The following is a 20,668-nucleotide window of genomic DNA, read 5'->3' as shown; positions in this document are numbered from 1 at the left end:
ATAAAGTAGAAAATCTGGATGGATATATAACCACTAAGATTCTACTGCATCAAATCACTAAGTCCCTCTTTTTACAGGGAATTTCTAGCAAATGCTTAAGAAACAGATGATTCCTATCTTATACAAACTATTTCTAGAAAAGTAAGAATGCTCCCAAAGTTAGGGGGGTGCATAATCTTGATCAAAACCAGAAAAAGATAATTATAAGGAAGGAAAATTATAGACTAACTTCATGGTAAGAGATCCAAGATAATGAATTTTTAATCCTTGGTAATAAGCCCATAGCAATATATACCATAATTACAAAAACTCGGTATTTTAGTGTACTGAAATCAGCAAAGTATAATAAAAACAAAAAAAGGAAATCACTTTTATCCTATGAATGTGAAGATGTTTTAATTTTAGAAAAAGTATAATAAAATCTACCAAATTAAGAGTTTCACAAAGGAAAACCTTATAATGTTTTCAATAGCTGATGAAAAAGCAGTTGATAAATTTCTTTTTTGTTGTTGTTTTAAAGATTTTATTTATTTATTTAACAGACAGAGATCACAGGTAGGCAGAGAGGCAGGCAGAGAGAGAGGAGGAAGCAGGCTCCCCACTGAGCAGAGAGCCCGATGTGGGGCTTGATCCCAGGACCCTGAGATCATGACCTGAGCTGAAGGCAGAGGCTTTAACCCACTGAGCCACCCAGGCGTTCCTGATAAATTTCTTTTTAAGATTTTATTTATTTGTCAGAGAGAGGGAAAGACCACAAGCAGGGGGAGAAGCAAGCAGAGGGAGAGGCAGGTTCCTTGCTGAGCAAGGAGCTCAATATGGGACTGGATTCCAGGACCCCGGGATCATGACCTGAGTGGAAGGCAGAGGCTTAACCAACTAAGCCACCCAGGCATTCTGCAGTTGATAAAATTAAATTGCATTATGATTAAGCAATTTTTAGTAAATCAGGAATGGAAGGGAACTTCTTAAAATTGACAAAATATATACCTAGATAGTGTAACATTTTGGATAAGAATCTCAATTCTGGAGTCCACTCTGAATCAAATCTTAGCTCCGCCACATGATTGAGCCAATTATTTAACATTGTTGTGCAAAAACTTCTACACTCATAGAGGTAAATGATTTTTATATGTAAATAGCCTTGAAATGTCCCCGAAAACAATGAGTTAAAAAAATGTTAGCCTTATTAACATTACCCCAACCAAGAGTAAATATTATACTCAAAGGTAAAACATTAGATGCATTCTCTTTAAAATCAGTAATGACCAAAAAAAAAAAAAAAAAAAAAAAAAAAAAAAAAGATCTGTAATGACAGAACAATGACTATTACTGTTTTAATTTGATGTGGTACTGAATTTCTCACCCTGATCATTAAGCCAAGGGAGTGAGGGGTTGGGAAGCATATAGATTAGAAAAACAAAACTAAATGAAACAAAGCAGAACTGACACTGCTGGCATAGAAAATCCAAAAAAGTCCATAGAAAAATTATGATAACTAATGAAAGTTAAGCCAGTTTGCTAGAGACTAAGTAATAACAAAAATCCAAGTATTAGCAACAACCAATAAAATCTAATAAAAATATGATTAATTATAATGGAAACTATAAGACATTTAAGATTTAAATGAGAAAGATTTATAAAGAAAATTATAAACTATTACTGAAAAACAATGAGGAAGGTATGAGTAAATTGAGAGATATGTCATTATAATAGATGAAAAGATTAAATATCATATATCCTTCAATTTAATCTAAGTAATTTATAAATACAATGCAGTCCCCATCAAATGCAACAGGCAGAGAGAATGTAATTCTAAAATCAAAATAGAAGTTTAAAAGGTTACGAGACACCAAAACAATTTTGAAGAAGGATAAGATGGGGATACTCTACCTTCCTCATAGCTACCTTAAAGCTATAGTGGTAAAACAAAGCTATAGTAGAGTACTCATAATGGTCTGCCTGGATAGCCAGCTCGCTGGGTCCTGCCTGCCTGGTGTATTACTCTCCATGTAATCTTCCACATGGAGAGATCCGTATGGTGTTTAAGTTCAACCCTGCATAAGACCAATACTTCCTAACCCATAATTAGAATGCCTAAACTTCTCCAGAGTCCTCTGGCTTGGATCAGCTAGCATTTGCAGAGAGCCCCAATAAATAGCTGGCAACCCAAATCCTCACTGTCTGGTATCAAGCAGCTTGTAAATTCTTTCACTGACAAGACCATTTTCTTACTTTCCTCTGTAAGATGAGAGACTCATAGAGGGCTCAGCCTTTCCAATGTAATGAAATCCACATCATGTCTATATCCACTAGATAACATGGCCTTGGCACGCATTCCCAAATTTTGTTGGAGCTATTGGAGGATTCCAAGCATCGGTATATTGCTAATTTGTGAGTTTTCCCTTTCCCTATGAAAACCTTCCTTAAACCATGCCATGTAAAGTTGTGGAATTAATCTTTACTTCTTTTGATAGACCATGGCAAATACAAAAGGAGTTTCAATTGTATATTTAATATTATATTTCTTTAAGATAGGAATAAAGAGATCTGAAGCAAATATGACACAATTTTAAGGTTTGTCAGGTTGGATGGTAGATATTATGAAGTTTGTTTTGTTATTCTGTATAATCTTAAGTTATAGAAAATATTTCATAATGAAAAAAAGCCAAGTGGTAATAAATCTAAAATATGTATTTTTTAGTACTCAATTGATAACTTGAGATAAATTATTAGTATATCCTTTTTGAACTCAGTTATTGAAAAAAATAAATTTTAAATTTAAACAACTAAGATCTATTTTTTCTCATAGTCATAGAATAAAAGTTAAGAAAAATGTATTTATAAATATCCATAAGCATTGTAATCCATTTAAATGCTTGCAGAAATATTCTAAAATATTATAATTATCACTATTTTTTATTCTCCCTGTTCTGAATATTGACACATTCAAATATCTCTGGCCATTTTCTGAAATGTAATTATCAGTATACTTTGTTCTCCTTATCACTGAGAGTAGTCTCCAAATAAAGATGAATCTTCAGCTTCCAAATTTTTTTTTTTTTTAAATATTTCGTGGTCTTAGCCAACTACCACAGTGTACTAATTGCTAATTTGTTTGCCTGATACATTTCCTTTGGTAGTAATCAGGGAAATGCTAATTTCCTTCTCACTGATAAGAAAAGCCTATAGTGAGAGCCCTTTTATAAGATGAATTGTAGGTAGTCTGCATTAAGAAATACACAGACAACTAACCACTGACAATGGCCAATACAGAATTATTCTCTTGTATAGAATACAATCTAAATCATGTTGCTGATATCAAATGTTCACATTTACCTTTATATTCTAAATGAAATCCAGTGTAACTAACAGATCCATCACTCCGAAAAGCCAAATGCATAGTATTGGAGCTGCTCTCTATTCTCTCTGGTAACTTGCTGTCTTGAAAACTTCCAATCAGCGGGCTATTACTGTCTGGTCCATCATATATATAGAGAAAGTCATAGTTAGGTTCTATGCTAAAACTAAAAAAAGAGAGAGAGGGAGAAAGAGAGAAAAAGAATTGGAATGATTACTGCTAAGGTGTTAAGTATAGTAGTCAATACTCATATATTAATTCAGTCAATATCTTTAAAAATAACAGACCCTGGCAATGTAAACTAAGTTGAAAATTTACTTGGCAACAACACATTGAATATGAATATCAAAGCAGTGGAAAAGGGAAAAGACATCTTGATATTTTCAAATATTTCTAAGTTATCACTATGTCTACAGGGAATACAATGATAGTAAGGCAATTTCTAATGAAAGGGTACAGGGTTTGGAGTCAGAGAGATACGTTGAAGCCTTGCTTCTGCCCTTGGTAGCTACATATCCTCATATAAGGTACTTAATATCCATAAAACCTGGAGGACAACGTCTATTTTAAAAATTTTTCATCCAGATGTCTTGCATTATGAAAACACAACCTCTTTTATCTTTGTCAATGATATTATTTGACTTGAACTTCAAAATTTACAAGCATATTTGCTGTTTAAAATTCAACTCTACATAACTGATTCAAGCAAAAGTTTGAAATGCAAAATTTACATTTAAATTACTCAAATGAGGTCCTGCACATTGTATTAGGTGTTCTTTTTTCCCAGAAGTAAATATATTTTCTTCTTTTAGAACTTGATGTAGGAGAAATCATACCAACACCCTGTTTGTCAAAACTAAATAATGTGTAAATAAGGACATTTCAGCATGTAAATTATTCCAATCAATATTTTGATATTCCAGGTTTAGCCTTAACAACCTTCAAAAGTATGAGAATTGTCCCCTAATGATTACAGAACCTAAATATTTAGGAGCATAAGACATGTAATCATTTGTCTATTACCTAGCTCATACTGTAGCAAGGAAAGGATGGACTCAGTTGGGTCATTAAGAAAAGTCAGAAAGTTCACGATATTAAATAAAACCAGTAAAGCTTGCAATTGTTAAATATGGATCAGTGGAAAAATTATCTTGTCCAATTTCATCATCTTTGCATATAAATAAGAAACTTGTTAGGTAAGAAATGTTCTTTCCAAGTCTATGTTCTTTCCAAGTTCCAAATGTTCTTTCCAAGTCTACATATCCAAGTTTATAGAGGTTAAATTTCCACAATTCTGTCTTTACTTATGTATGTATAAAGGACAGGAATCCAGGTAGTTTACTTGTGCATAAACAGTGAAGAAAGACTGATATAATGCAAACTTTCAATAAATAAGGTGCCTCATAACATGAGAAATTTAGGGGACCACAACACTGCTCTATTCTGTTTAATTTATTTAATATCTATCTTCATTAAAGCTAAATCAGTTAATTCCTCTTGAAATCTTTTGGTGGAATGTAAGGCTTAAATTGTGGTAATTTTTGCTATAATTTAGGAAAAATCAGAAGATAAGGCCTTATTTTTTTACTTATTACCCTTCTTCTGGGTCAAAACACAACATTTCTGCACTACTTTTCTTTCAACATTAAGATTTAATGAATATTACAACTACCTTACCTAGGTCACTGTTGGCAGAATCACTAGAAGCAAGTGCTTTATAAATGATATAGCTGTATGTATTATCCTCAGAAACCCAAAAGCCTATTTAACAATGGAATTAAGCCCATTTCTTTTTAATTTCTAGTTTGGGCCTAAATAAGTACTTCAAAATACTACTTTGTAACTTCTTTAAAAATGAGAATAAAACAAAATCTTAGCTGTAATGACTATTTCTCCTAAAAAAAAAAAAAAAGTAGAAGACATTCTAATAGTACATTCTATTTTATAAGGCAATTTCATAAATATTAACTTGGTCTTCTCAATAATCCTGTGGTATAAGGAAGGGATTATAATTTCCATTTTCCCAATGAGTACACTAAGGCCCTGAATGTCAGTGATCTCCCAAGGGTCACATAATGACACAGCTGGAAATCAAATTTAGGTCACGTGTTTCATCTAATACAGCCTTCCACCACTCATTTATTAACTACAATAATTCCGTAAGCCCACTAAGGCCTGTATCATTCAAATTGACATTTCTAAGGTCTATACTGCCATTTCTTCAACTGTAAAAATGAGTATAATAACCTCAGAAAATTGTCTTATAGCTGGGTCCTGGCATATAACTAACATTGTCATCACTGTTGCTTTGTTACTACCAATTATCAATGTATTACTACAAATTATAGAAATAAAAGTCTGCATATGTGCACTTTTATAAATTTTTATGAGTTCAAACTGTTTTTAAACCTGGTTTCAATATATTAGAAAAAAAAAAGTACATATTTAACCTTAATATTTTAAATAAATACCAAGCAGCTTTAACATACCAGCAGGAGGGATTGTGTTACTAGAGCCAAGCAGATCAATCTTGGACACTGAAGGTTAGGAACTTTTCTACTTAAAGAACTCTTTGAGTTGCTGATTCCTAGCCCCTCCCCTTGAAATATTAAGGGAAAATGTTAGATCAGGTTTTGTGACAATAGGTGTAAGTTCCATGTGAAGAAACAGGTTTATTCTAAAAAATAACTTATCCAAGGTAACACAGAATGTGGTGGCAGAGTTTGAGCTCAAACTCAGCCACCTTCTTTCCCACACAGGAAGCTGAATCCTCTGCTATTTCAGTACTAAACCTACCCAGCTACTGACATTACTAACTGACAAATGCAAATTCTGGAACACTCCCATGTAAAGCTCTATCATGAGACAATGTATGCTGAGAAATCATATGGGAATGATGCATCTCTTCTCCATTAGATTGACTTAATGAGATCACCATAAAAATAACAGGTAGAATACATGTGTTCACAAGCTGAAAGGTAATGTTACACATAGGGGTATTTAGATGCTATAAAAAGATTTTGGGTGGCACACAAATAGGAGAAAAATATCCCGGAAATATTGACCTTTCAATCTTGAAGTTTGGGAAAAACTGAATTTTTTGAAGCAGCAATGGTAAATACAGGGAGAGAGGAAAGGTTATAAAGAGATCACATTTCGTGAAAGACAAGAAACTACTTGACCTTTAACATGCTTCCTCTACACTGAAATCTGGTGAGGAGGCTCACCCACTAGCCTTCAAAACTACACTGGCATCTGTACTATTACAGAAGGCAGTAAACTGCTGATTGCAAAGTATTGGAATTAATGAAAATTAATTAAAATGTCATATACAGGAAAAAAAAAACTTTGCCTAGTGTAAATGCTAAGGTAAAATGACAAGAAAAGATTTTTTAAAAATGTGGGAATGTACAAGAACTCACCTGATAAATGCCAAGGAGATAACATAGTCTGTGTTGACAGTGATGGTCCAGTCACAATCCCTGCTATGAGGATATGGATGAGGGAAGTTTGGTGAAAGAATAAAGCCTGAAGATCCTGTTAAATTGCCTCCACAGGGTGCTTTAATTTAAACAAACAAACAAACAAACAAACCCTTAAGTGATTAATAAAATTTATTAGCTATCAATATTTGTGTAAACACTTCTCTCAAAAATTCAGAAGATTTCATACACATCTGACTTTTTCTAGTATTGGATGGTTGAAAATACTGTATTGTCTTTCAAGAAAAACCATTAAGATATTAAAGACATATGTGCATAGTTACATTAAATTTATCTTCTTCACTGGCTTCAAAAGACAAGAAGAAATTACACGCGTACTTCTCTCCCTTTCTAATACTATTTTGTTTCATGGAAAAGATAAGCATTGGGTGCCTGGGGGGCTCGGTTGGTTCGGCTCCAGTTGATCCAGGAGTCTGGGAATCAAGTCTCACATCAGGCTCCCTGCTAAGCAGAGAGTCTACTTTCCCTTTGACCTTTGACCTTCTCCCCTCTCATGCTCTCTTTCTCTCTCTCTCTCTCTCAAATAAATGAATAAAATCTTAAAAAAAAAAAAAAGATAAGCATTGAGAAGAAGGGTATAGATGCTTTTCCCATGGTTGCTAAGAACAAATGTGAAGCTTGCAGGAAAAAGTTAGAAGCAAAACAAAATCTCTAATAATAAGTAGAATAATGGGACGTGAGATACTTGGCTCATTTTCATGTCTTCCCTAGTACCTTTTTAAAATGTATTTATGGAGGAAGATTTTTTGACAATAGTGAGTGAGTGAGAATAGGTAATTATCTGTGAACCTACAGCACTGTACAATAAAACACGCTTATACTGCATGTTATCATCTCCCTAAATTCTAGTTGTCTGACTTGTTGATGAAAATAGACATATACTACAGTTATTACAGCCCCAAACAAAGGTTTCTGTAACACTTCACTGAAGAGGTTCTAAAACGTGTCAGAGAAATTCAAAGAATACATTCTTTAAGGGATTATTGTTGAAGTCTGTGTTTAACAGTTTATGATCGAAAATAATATATCATATAGAATTGGCAGCTTCAGAAAAAAATAGAGCCATGAAGATAGGGAGGACTCCAGTGGTAGAGTGGGACAGTGGGGATATAAATACACACACACACATACTCACACACACACACACACACACACACAAATACACACAGGAGAGAAAGACTCAGATCATGTTCTCATGATATCTCAGACATATAATCAGCACACCAGCATTCTTCTCTTATTTGAGTTTTAAAATTATAGTTTTCTCACATAAATTTTATCATTCAGTTATCAGACTTTTTAGATCGTTTTGACAGCATCAAACCAGTTTTGGAAGAAGGTAAGTTTTGGTTCTAGCAACATTGCAGATCTCTGTTCTTTGCCTGAGTATAGATATGCAAAATCATCACTATAATTTGGTAATATCTTCCATCTAAATTATGGATGTCTGCTAGTACATTTCTCCATGTCCCTCCAATACCTTTACCTCAGCATCTCAGTGACAGTAGATGCCTTTAGTCCCTACTCTACTGAGGATATTTATTTGCTCAGACTTAATTTATTCACCAGTGCTTACCTATCATCTGCACATTTTTGTAGATCTTATCAAATGATTAGACATAAATATGTCAGCTTTCTACAGTTCTCCCTCTTCAAATTTCAGTGTCTCCTTAATATTTCTCTCTATAATCAGAGAATATAGATTCCCTCCTATTAATCAGGATAATACCCTCAACCAGGTCACATAATCGCTCTTCCTTCTCTGGAATCTTGGTTCATTTATCACCTTCAATCTCTCTGGATTAATCCCCTTTGTCCACAGACATGTTCAGAAATCTTTCATCCAAAAAATAAAAGAGTTCCTTATGACCGATTTATTTTCACTTTTTTCTTTCAACTGAAAATGCTGAGGTTTACCCGATGATTAAGAAATGGCTTCACCCTTTTTGTTTGGTTAAATGGCCTTATTGTGAGGAACACGCTTCCCTGTATGACTGAGATAAAACTCACTTAGCATGTCTTAGGTAGGACCCTTTAAAGAAACTCCCTTATTTTCCTGTGATAAGACCCTGTAGATTCCCATTCTTTGACTCAAATGATTAGCTGAATTCATACTCCTCAATCAGAATAACATGCTCATAACCAAACTTTGGTTAGGCGTCCATCCTTCCTCAGAGCCCCTGAACTCTGATCCACCCTCAGTCTTGAGCCAGCACACAACACCTCCTGAGGACAGGATGGTCTGGGAAGACATCATTCTCTGCTCTACTAATGGACTGAGCCACCCTTTCATCCCATTTCCCTATACCTGGTTCTTTCTAGTCTTATATACTCCACCATAGACAAGAAAAATCCCTTTTACCTACTCTTGAGATGCTTGTAGATCTTAGGGTCACACTGTTCTCCCTATCACAATGGTTCCCCTGACAATACCCAAACTGCAATAGTTCTTTATAAATAGAAGTCTCTCCTTATTTATGATTTTTAAAAATTTTTTTATTTTATTTTAGAATGAAGTCTTTTGAAAAGGAGGTCTAATCTCATTGGCTCTTTCTTCACTTGGGTGCTGTTTTTACTTATAGGCAGACTAACATGATTAACAAAGCAGGTCATCACCAGGAAAAAAGAAAAAAAATCTCCAAGAAAAGCAGCAAAGTCTTCATCCTGAGAAAACTTATCTTTGGGTTTAAAATTGTTTTTCTTTTAAATTATATTTACAGAGACACAATAGCCCTTTTGTTGCTTAAGGACTCTAGATGCTTTATTAGGTTCTTCGCACCTCTTGTTCCCTCTCCAAACATTGCTATCTCCCTCAGCATCCTTGCCCCCAACACAATCACTTCCTAGCCTAGCTTGGAATTCCTTTTGTATTGATTCATTTTATTTTTCTCGTCATATCTGCAACCTTTCTTCAGGGTTGACTTTCACCTTAAATTCACTCTCCTTGTTGGAACTACACTTCTAATTTTCTTCTAGTGTCTTCGTACAGACCTCAGTTTTATTGCAATATGTATCTTCTTCTACTTCATCTTATAATTGTAGTATTCTCCTGAGTTCTTTTCCTAGTCATCTCTGATTTCTGTTCTGTTACATTTTTCCATATTGACCATATCCAATTTTCAAATTCTAAGGCATATACCCAAATGCTCACTAGTTATCTCTACCTGATAACCTACGGGCACATCAAACACAGAGCATCTGACATATCCAAACCTCAACTCAAATTTGCTTCTTCTTTTGCATTTCTAAGCTGTTTGATTAGTGCTGCATCCACCTATATTCCCAAGCTAGAGGCTTAAGATTCTTCTCTTTTCTTTGCTTCATCCATGCAACAATCCATCAAGAAGCACAATCAAGACTCTAAGTTATAGATCCTCACAGATATATTTCTTTTTTTTTAAAGATTTTATTTACTTCTTTTTTTAAAAGATTTTATTTATTTATTTGACAGACAGAGATCACAAGTAGGCAGAGAGGCAGGCAGAGAGAGAGAGGGGGAAGCAGGCTCCCTGCTGAGCAGAGAGCCCCATGTGAGGCTCGATTCCAGGACCCTGGGATCATGACCTGAGCGGAAGACAGAGGATTTAACACACTGAGCCACCCAGGCGCCCTCACAGATATATTTCAACCTATTCCTCTTTCCTTCCCTGCTACCATATTTCTAGGTCTGATTCTTACTTGCCTCCTGAATTATTGCAATGGCTTCTTGTTTCCCATGCCTCTGATTTCCTTTAATTCATCTTTCTCCCAATAAAAACACCTAATCATACTATGCTTATGCATATAATTCTGCAGTTGTTTCACATCACCTGCATGATAATACCCCAACTCCAAATCAGTTTTTATGACCTGATCCTTGCAACCTTCCCAGCTGTATCAACCACCACTCTAGACACATAATTTATGCTCAGATACTATCAAACTCCTTCTAGTTCCTGGCACATCTATGTGTTTGCCCATGATATAAATTTCTGCCAAAATGTTTTTTCTCCTCTGCATGTAGAGAACTCCAATGTTTCAGGATTTGCCACTTCCTCCAGAAAGTTTTCCTGGAAGTTCCCAGCCTGGACTCTAATTCAGCTCTCTTCAACTTTCTCTCATATGCACAACAACCTCTATCTCCATCAATTTCCTCACCATATGTACTTAAATATTACATTCAGGTGTCTGTATTCATCATTAATTGGTAAGCTAAAGACTGTGTCTTCTATGATGTTTTAAACCTGGGATTCAGCACATACTACACATTCCATAAAAGTTTGTGAAATTGCTAGTGGCTCCTTGTATGGATTAAGAAAATAGTAAAAATAAATGGAATGAATGAACAATCTCATTTGTACCTATGTATTTTGATAAAAATAATAGAATATTTTGCCTTTAGAATTTATAAACTTACATGTGAATTTACAAAAAATTACAAAAATATGTCTAATAATGGAAAATGTACATAGGTATGTATATATGTATAAAAGACAGAATGACAGCAAAGTGTTGTGTGTGTGTGTGTGTGTGTTTTTGCCCCCTCAAACTATGGTAGTGGGATTATGTGTAATTTGGGAGCCTAGGAGAGGAAATTTGTTTCAATTTTCCTTATCTTTCACAGGGAACATTGGCCTTTTTTTTTTTTTTAAAAGATTTTATTTATTTGAAAGAGAGAGAGTGAGTGAGAGAGAGAGCATGAGAGGGGGTAGGGGAGAAACAGACTCCTTCCTGAGGAGGGAGCCCAACATGGGATCGATCCTAGGACCCTGTAATCATGACCTCAGACATAGGCAGACGTTTAACCCACTGAGACACCCAGGCACCCTCGACTTTTTTATTGTCAGATGTATACACACGCAGATGTCCATATATATGTTTATATGTTTATATCCTTTACCACAAAAGATATAGGGAAATTTTTTAAAAGATATAGGAAAATATATTACATATATTTTAAGTATCTTCTGGATATTTTCCACAATCATACTATAATTCAGGTATAAGATCATCTAAAAATTCTTTTGATTCCATTATTTAAGTTATTTACCAGAGTTTTCCCAATATAGTTCATTGTTAAGGTTGATTTTGGAAATCCACAAAAGCCACTGAGACAAGCAGAGGTATTATCTGACGTTTGCATATTCCAAACATTGAGTAAATAAAAATTCTCTTTGCCTTAAAAATACTAAACTTTAAATAGCACTTGGAAAATATATTTCTATTTTTATGCATCTAATCATCAAGCACCCAGAATAAGATTCTCCTTAAGTTGAATGGATTTATGAATTAAATTTTTAGTTAGGTTCCATCGAATTCTGACATAAATGGTTTGTTCTGAGTGTTGTTTCTCATGAGATAGTTGCACAGGCAACTGTTGATAACTATTTTCCAATCTTAATTTTTCGACCCTAAATTAGGTTTATTTGTGTATACTGACTTTGCAGCCCATCCACACTAATGTCTTTGTTATTTACCTTCATATATAGTGCTACTACTTTCCCTCTGGAAATGTCAAAGTAATCTTCACACTGTTAATTTTGTTGGAATGAATTCCATTAACTCTCTTAAAGATGACATCCTTCTATTTGGTACTTGCTTAAAGGCTAACTACTTCTATATGCAACCAAAATGCTTTATACTCCAGGGTCTGAGACACAGACTTATGGAGTTTCTAAAAAGTTCAGGGTTTAATCTTTGGCATAGTATTTCCAATCATGGAGTTCTTTCTTATCAGTTTCAGAGGTCAAGATTTGTGCAGTCTTAGCAATTTTTCAGACTTTTTTTTTTAAGTTATTTTCTTCCTCAGAGAATCTCTAATGCATATCTTCTCCTCAAGCTATCTTTTCCTACCAAAAAATAATACACAGCACCATAATTCATAAAAAACTTTCCACAACCTGCTCAATTTAAGAAAGATTTAATGTTTCACTATTTGTTCCCCTAGAATTAGGACTTGCAAGCTAAAGTCTTGTCTACAAATGGAATTTTATAATAGCCTATCACAAAACTCTTTCATCCTTTATGTTTTGTATTTTAGTGTTTCCTGGAATTTTAGTGCAAAGCTGTTGGATATTTTAGGATTCTAAACATAATAACACTTGACATTATATAGCTTCTGGTAATTCTAATAAGCAACACCCTTTAACTAGTTTGAAGAGTTACACTAAATCAAAAACTCCTACAGTAAGTCTGTAGTATTCTATCATTTCTTCTTACATGAAGATTCTGAGAGAGTCAAATTCCAATTGTTTGGAATGTGGTATTTTAATTTAATTGGATGTTTTCTAGGCTAACTGAGTAGTAAACAAACAAATGGAAAGTTCATTCTCTTTCTTTGGAAATGTTTTTTAACTGTATTTTAGTCCTTGTTTTTGTAAGTGTACTTATAGTAAATGTAAATTAATCAATGATTGATGATCTAGAATCTTGCAGTGGTACATGAAGAGCAACGTACCTGTGAAATGGAAATAATGAAATGGGAATATGGCTAAATTTGAACTGGTTCAAGATATGCCCTTATTTTGTGCCTTTTTAAAAAAAAATTTCTTTAATAAGCTTTTTTCCTTGTTATCTGTTTCACTTTCTACAGAAGTCTAGAACCATCATTACTCCCTGGCTGGTTTGAGCCTTTAGATGATTCTTGCTTTATGCATTAAGTATTTTTAAAATGCCAACATGTAAAAGACAGAAAATATGATGTGAAAATATAGATTTTTTTTTTTTTAAGCTTTCACTTCACTAGTTGGTAGGTTCACAAGAACAGGGAACTTCTCTGTTGTGTTTTACTGCTAAGACCTCCCTATTTAGAACAATGCCTAGGACACACTGAATGACTAATGAATTTGAGCTTGCAACTCTTGCATATGAAGTTACAAGATGGGGGTAAAAAGAATCTAAATTGAGTGCTTGGGTTTGTTCCCTTCTGACTGAGGTACTAAACACTTTTCCTATAACCATGTGACTCAAAACCCACTAAGAAATGATTACTGAAAATGCATTTATGATTTGGATATAAGTGAATAAAAATAAGGTTTTGTTTCCTAAATGTGCAGATTTGCATATGCTGAATACTATAAGAAATACAATCATGAACAAGGAATGAGTGAATTTGGAATCTTCTCTCAAGTTGCTTACAGGATAGTAAGGGGAATATATAAAGAAATGAGATTTTTGAATAGAGAGAACATACTTTGGTCAAAATCTATTGTAAATTCATGATGACAATTCTAAAACACTTGAGGTAAATTGTTTTAGATAAGACAATTTTAATTTTAAAAACTTAATAGTAAGATTTTTAAAAGATTATACAGCAGGTTTTGTGCTAACTTTTCTCATGCCAGTAGAGATATAATATGTATCTTAATTTTCTAGAGTCTAACTTGGAGAATCAAGAACAGTGCATGGAGGCAAAAGGCAGACAGAAGTATGAACCAAGCTGCTGTAAATCCTTAGATTATCAAAATAAAAACATATTTTAGTATTCATGAATTGAATGTAGAGCCAAAGCTTTGAAACTAAACTCAAACGTAAGTTTAAATTAAATTTTCTTTCTTATAAGAAATAGGTATCAGAGGGGAGCCTGGGTGGCTCAGTGTATTAAAGCCTCTGCCTTCAGCTCAGGTCATGATCCCGGGGTCCTGGGATTGAGCTCCGCATCAAGCTCTGAGCTCTCTGCTTGGCCGGGAGCCTGATCCCTTCCTCTCTCTCTGCCTGCCTCTCTGCCTACCTCTCTGCCTACTTGTGATCTCTGTCTGTCAAATAAATAAATAAAATCTTAAAAAAAAAAAAAAAAGAAATAGCTATTAGAGACACAAGGTGAATTGGCCCATTTTATTTATTTATTTATTTATTTATTTATTTATTTATTTGTCAGAGAGAGCAGGATCACAAGTAGGCGGAGAAGCAGGCAGAGAGAGAGGGGTAGGCAGTCTCTCCACTGAGCAGAGAGCCCGATGTGGGGCTCGATTCCAGGACCCTGAGATCATGACCTGAGCGGAAGGCAGACGCTTAACCCACTGAGTCACCCAGGTGCCGAATTGGCCCACTTTAAATTCAGAATTTGAATCTACTCTTTAAATTTTAAAAGCAGTGGGTAACTACATTTATATAGTAGGTAAGGGAAAATTTAGATTTTTCAAGAACTATAACTCTTAACCTTTTTTTTTTTTTTTTTTTTTGGTTAGGGTCTTCAAACCGTTGAGAATCTAATGCAATTTTGGACTCTTTCCTTAGGAAAAAATTATGATCATTTAAAATTTTGTGCATTATTTTGAAGGTTCATAGATTTCTGAAATCTTAGACCCTATATAAAACCATTCTAGAATATTGTTCTTAATAACATCAATACCCATTTTATCCATTGTTTTATACATACATAAAATGTTAATTGTTCTTTAATTCATACCTATACAGACTGGTGGGCTGGGCTGCCAGAAGTATCGATTTTCTACCTGAATGCAGGTTATTCTTTCCTCTCCTTGAAGCTCATATCCTGGGTCACACTGAAACACAACAGTGTCCCCAGGTTCTCGTCCATCCCCATTTCGAGTCCCATTCATGGGAACCCCTGGGTCACGACATGCAGTGGCAACAGAACCTATCAAAAGACAGAAACAAACCTTTAGTTTTGATGCTACCAAAATCAGTTTCAAAGTTCCAAACCTTACAGTTTAGAACCTTCCTCATATCTATGCTTTTAGAAATTTAACTTATAAAGTGTTTGAGTCAATTTTTCAATCCCTACACAAAAAACCTAATTTTAATTGTTTTTTTGTTGTTGTTGTTAATTTGTGTGCTAATTTGTTTCAAGAAGAGACATGGCATTTTAGTAGCTCAATAATAGATTTCCTGAAAATTATTGATGCTCTGTGAAAGACTGTGCAGAGAATGAAAAGAAAGCCACAGAGTTTTCTCTGCAACAGATCTATTCCATAAAGGACTTGTATCTAGAATATATAAAGAACTCTTAAAACTCAAGTGTGGTCCAGGGGGAGGAAGAAGAAAAAACATTCAATTAAAAAATGGACAAAAACCATTTCAATGAAGAAGATACTGGATGGTACATGAAAAGATTTGTTCAACATCATTAATTATTAGGAAAATGCAAATTAAAACTGCAATGAGATATTACCATATCCCTATCAGATCAACTAGAATAAAAAATAAGATCACTGAATGCTGGCAAGGTTCTGGAGAAAATGAAATTACTCATGCATTGCTGTTGGGAATATAAAATTCTATAGCCACTCTGAAAAGAAGTTTGGTAGTTTCCTGTAAGACCAATGTGTTTACCATACATCTCAATAATTATACTCTTGTACATTTATCCCAGAGAGATAAGGACTTAGGATCACATATGTATTTATTCATAGAAGCTAAAAAGTAGGAACAACCCAAATGTCCTTCAACAAGTGAATAGTTAAACTGTGTATTCATACCAAGGAATATTACTCAGCAATAAAAAGGAATGACAATACACATGACAACTAAAGTGGATCTGAAAGGAATTATGCAGAGTGAAAAAATACAATATCAAATGGTTGCAAACTGTATGACTTTATTTATAAATAGTAACATCCTTGAAGAGACAAAAATCAGAAAGTTGAAAAATAGATTAGTGGGCACCAGAGGTTGTAGGGGGAGAGGATGGAAGGCAAAGATAACATGAGGGATGCTTGTGATGAACTGTACTGTGTCTTTATCATGGTGTTGGTAGTCATACAAATCTACCTAGAGCTAAATAAACATAAACACACAGATATATGTAAAATTCATAAAATTTAAGTGACAGATTGTATCAAAGTCAATTTTCTGGCTGGGATATTGTGTCATATTTATGCAAGAAGTTGTCATTGCAGGAAACAGAGTATACAGGGTCTCTTTATTTCTTACAACTGCATGTAAAAGTATTTAAAAATAAAAAATTTTAAAAATCATTAGAGAAAAGGAGAGCAGTATGAGGCTACTGTTCTTCTATATCCAGTATATGACACATTTAACAATAGAAACTCCAATTATTCAGGTTAATGGAACAAAATATTATTTTGAATTACCATAAAGTAGATTTACCCTAAAGCATATGGCAATTAAGTATCAAGACAAAGAAGCTATTAAAATTTCCACTTAAACCATTATTAAACTACAATCATAAATGTAAGATTCAGCACTTGTACAAATTGTTTTTTAAATTGCATATTAAACTAATGACACAAATTGCTGGATTACAGAAACATAACTGATACTCACTCATTCATTCACTTACAACTTAATAGATCCCAAGCACTGTGTTAGGTTAGAGGAATACAAAGAGGAAATAAGCAGACACAAATAGAACTGAACAGACTTTCAAATTATTTCGTATAGTGGTGGTACCAAAAAAGAAATTCTGCTATAAACATCCTGAGTGGGTAGGTAGGTAGAAACAGATAAATGATGATAGACAGATGATAGATAGATGATGGATAGATAGCTTCTTCAATACATCAGTCTATTAATCTGTCTAGTAAACTTGTTGTAGCTCATCTAATACACATATACAACAAAGAAATCAGGGAATCTACACACAGTACTATAATGTTCTGATTCTTAATATTGTATGGGAATCAAAATGAACATATCAAGTAAAAAAACTTAAGAAAAAAAAAGGATATTGGTGGGATGTTAAGCCTGACACTGAATAAAAAGCAATAACTCTGTTAAGTGTTATCAAGTGACTCCTGATCTCAGCTCAGGTCCTGATCTCAGGGTCATGAGTTCAATCCCTGTGTTGGGCTCCATCCCCAGCATGGACCCTACTTAAAAAAAAAAAAAAAAAAAAAAAAAAAGAGAGAGAGAATCTGTTAAAAAAAGGGCAGATAGGTGCCTCATTCAGTTGAGCATCCAAATCTTGGTTTTGGCTCAGGTAATGATCTCAGGGTCCTGAGATCAAGCACCTTGTCAGACTCTGAGCTCAGCACCAATTCTGCTTGCGGTTCTTTCCCCCTCCCCCTCCCTCTCCCTGGTCACGTATGTGCATGCCCTCTCTCTCTCAAAAAAAAATCTTTAAAAATAAAATAAAATGTAGTAATAACAAAAAAGTGACCATTCATATATGCATATGTAATATGCATATATTTTGTTTACTTTTTCAGCAGACTAAAAAAGTTAGTTTTTAAAGGGTTACAATTTTAAGAGAATTACAAAATGTGGACAGCAAATATAATTTTACTGATCATTTAGATGAAGCAAAAGCTATGTATCTTTATATGTATAATCAAAAGACTTAGAGTTTTGCTTCATTTTTCTGATAAAATAATGTTTCTGAGCAATGACTATGGGCAGGGACTTTTATGTATATAATTCCTTGAATATTCTAACAACCTTATGAGACAAGTGTCATTATTATTCTTATTTTAGTGGTGAGAAAACTAAAGTTTAGAGAGATTAAGTAACCTGTCCAATACTACAAAAACTAAAGAGTACAGAACCAAGATCTGAACCCAAACCTGTCTTGGAACCCAAATACTTAAATGTTATACTAAACTGTCCTTTTGTACCTGCAACTGTTCCAGAGATGCAATTTTTCTCCTCAATAAAATAAAATAAAATAGATAATAAAATAAAATAATAAATCCCACTAAGAAATTATGGGAAAGGTAGGGCTTATATTTGATAAATATAAAAGCTAGAGCTGTCATAAATTTGAACCATCCTAAAAATATTAAATCTACCTTCATAGGAATTCTTTTTGAAACAGTTGTTTTTAGTTGTTAATAACAAATCCATACTAGAGAATATTGAGGGAATGGGGCAGGGACTTGGTTCCAGTATCAAAGTGAATTTGTTCTGTAATGCCTGTGTGTCCCTTAGCAGAGCATCGCCAGCGCATCACAGACTCTGGGCAATTTTGATCTTCCAGTATTGATAGAGATCTTCTTGTGAAGTATTTTTGTAATAAACTGAGTCATTAAGGTTTTCCTGAATTGCTCTGGGATGGTTTTCACCCAAAAGAAACTGATACATGTATTTGTTTTATAATATATTAGTGGGGAGTGATGTTCTACATATGAGATTTATTTTTAAGATGGTTTTGTTGGGAAAGAATTGACATAAATAAGAATTGTGGTCAACTTTCAATGTGAAAAGTGGTTAAAATAAGATGACTTTGATATGATAATGAACATATAGTTTCTGAAAATACGGCTTTGCCTTTGGGTCTGGTTAACTTGAAGAGAGGTGGTGAACACATATTGTTCCTTTTTCTCTCAATTAATAAACAAATTAGGTCAAAATTTTAAAGTACAGTAGAGAATGATGGGGCTTAAAGAAAGACTGATGATATATGTGTGTGTGTGTGTGTGTGTGTGTGTGTGTGTGTGTGTATCATTATTTTTTTTTCCCTGCGTGGAATTACTTGAGTTCTAAAAGCAACTAGTTAGATAGGTACAGGAACAATTATTTGGTGTGAATGCTGTTGTCTTATTTACTTTATTTATTCAAAGTTTGATCTCCATACTGGGTATACTCTGTGTTTGTGAGCAAAATTATAATAATTTTAGTATCAATCATTCTTGTTTTCTGTATTGAATAGAAGGTATAACCATTGAAGAAAATAAATAACCATTTAAGGAGCCATACAATATCTCCTTGGGAATTAGAGGTAATCTCACATAATTAGGATAATTAAATTAGCAGTTTTATAATGCTAGAGCTTAAGGTATTAGTCACATATATAAAAATAGATAGATAATTTTTATTTGATATTAATTTTTCACTTTTGTAGAACATAAAATTCTCAGAAATTATAATTCTTATTTGCTTTTTCTTTTTGTTACATAAATTTTTAAGTAGATCTTTGATTCTTTTTATTTTCCTATTCTGGAATAATATGTAGGGCGTTTCTATGGAATAAAGACTGTTTTGTAATTAAGTACTTTAATTTAGCAACTCCTTTAAACAAATTAAATATACATATGTCAGAAAATAATACACTTACCACCAATGTATTAATATGAGTGATTTCTATTTATTTTCTTCTTTTTTTAAATTGTTTCAAATTTAATTGATGGAATAAACATCTGTATTTGTTCTATTAGGTTGACGTGTGTCATTCATTCCTGATTTTTTTTCTAACATATATACGTAAACAGAAATTCCAACAAAGATAAAGGGTCTTAACCTGGTGTGTCACCTGTAATGATACCATGAAAGGAACATTCTGGAAATGACACATAATAGGCAATTTATATATATTATATAATATCTAAATATAGCTTGGATTGAACTTACAAAACCTTATTAATTGACAATAAAAGATAACTGCCCTTCTTTGTTTCCCTCCCCTCAAAAGGACTGGCCATTTATATTAACGGTTATTCTAGAATTTGATTCATTAAGAGGCTACTCTAAATTCCTCTCTTTACACTAGATGACTATTCCATAGAAATGATAATAGTCACAGGGAAAAAGTATATAACTAGACAATGTGAATAGTTAATATGTAATATTTTTGGACACTATCTTTCAAATCCTGTGTTATGAGCTGTTTTTCATTTGATTGAGGAAAAAGTCTAAGTACTACAATTCTCTAGTAGTTAGTATTTTTCCAGTAAGAAAATTCAGGCTTACAAGGGGTAAGAAAATTGCTCAACATCACACAGTTATTTACAGTGGTTAAAGTGGAAATGCAGACATGAAAACATATCCAAGGACATTTCTTAAATAAAAATGTTACTGTCTTTGACATAAAAAATGCTTAACATGTAGACTACATTATTAAACTTGATTGATATGATTACTTAAAGTGAAATTTCTAAAATATGTTATTAAACTTCAAGTGTCATTTTAA

General features: G+C 33.5%; 1 protein-coding gene across 3 annotated transcripts in view; it reads right to left on the bottom strand.

Moving 5' to 3' along the window:
- The window catches only part of CSMD3 (CUB and Sushi multiple domains 3), a gene marked incomplete at both ends in the record, with an annotated part of 1,233,164 nt that overhangs the window by 269,566 nt on the left and 942,930 nt on the right, over nucleotides 1-20,668 (bottom strand). For all 3 annotated transcript variants that reach the window (XM_080802411.1, XM_080802412.1, XM_080802413.1), the window contains 3 exons: nucleotides 3,337-3,524; nucleotides 6,781-6,919; nucleotides 15,248-15,439. In XM_080802411.1, coding sequence (XP_080658537.1) covers nucleotides 3,337-3,524; nucleotides 6,781-6,919; nucleotides 15,248-15,439 — 519 coding nt within the window. The remainder of the gene's footprint in view (nucleotides 1-3,336; nucleotides 3,525-6,780; nucleotides 6,920-15,247; nucleotides 15,440-20,668) is intronic.

This window comes from Martes martes (assembly GCF_963455335.1).
Source record: "Martes martes genome assembly, chromosome: 4".
Classification (NCBI taxonomy): Eukaryota; Metazoa; Chordata; class Mammalia; order Carnivora; family Mustelidae; genus Martes; species Martes martes.
This window is presented reverse-complemented; position numbering and strand designations above follow the sequence as displayed.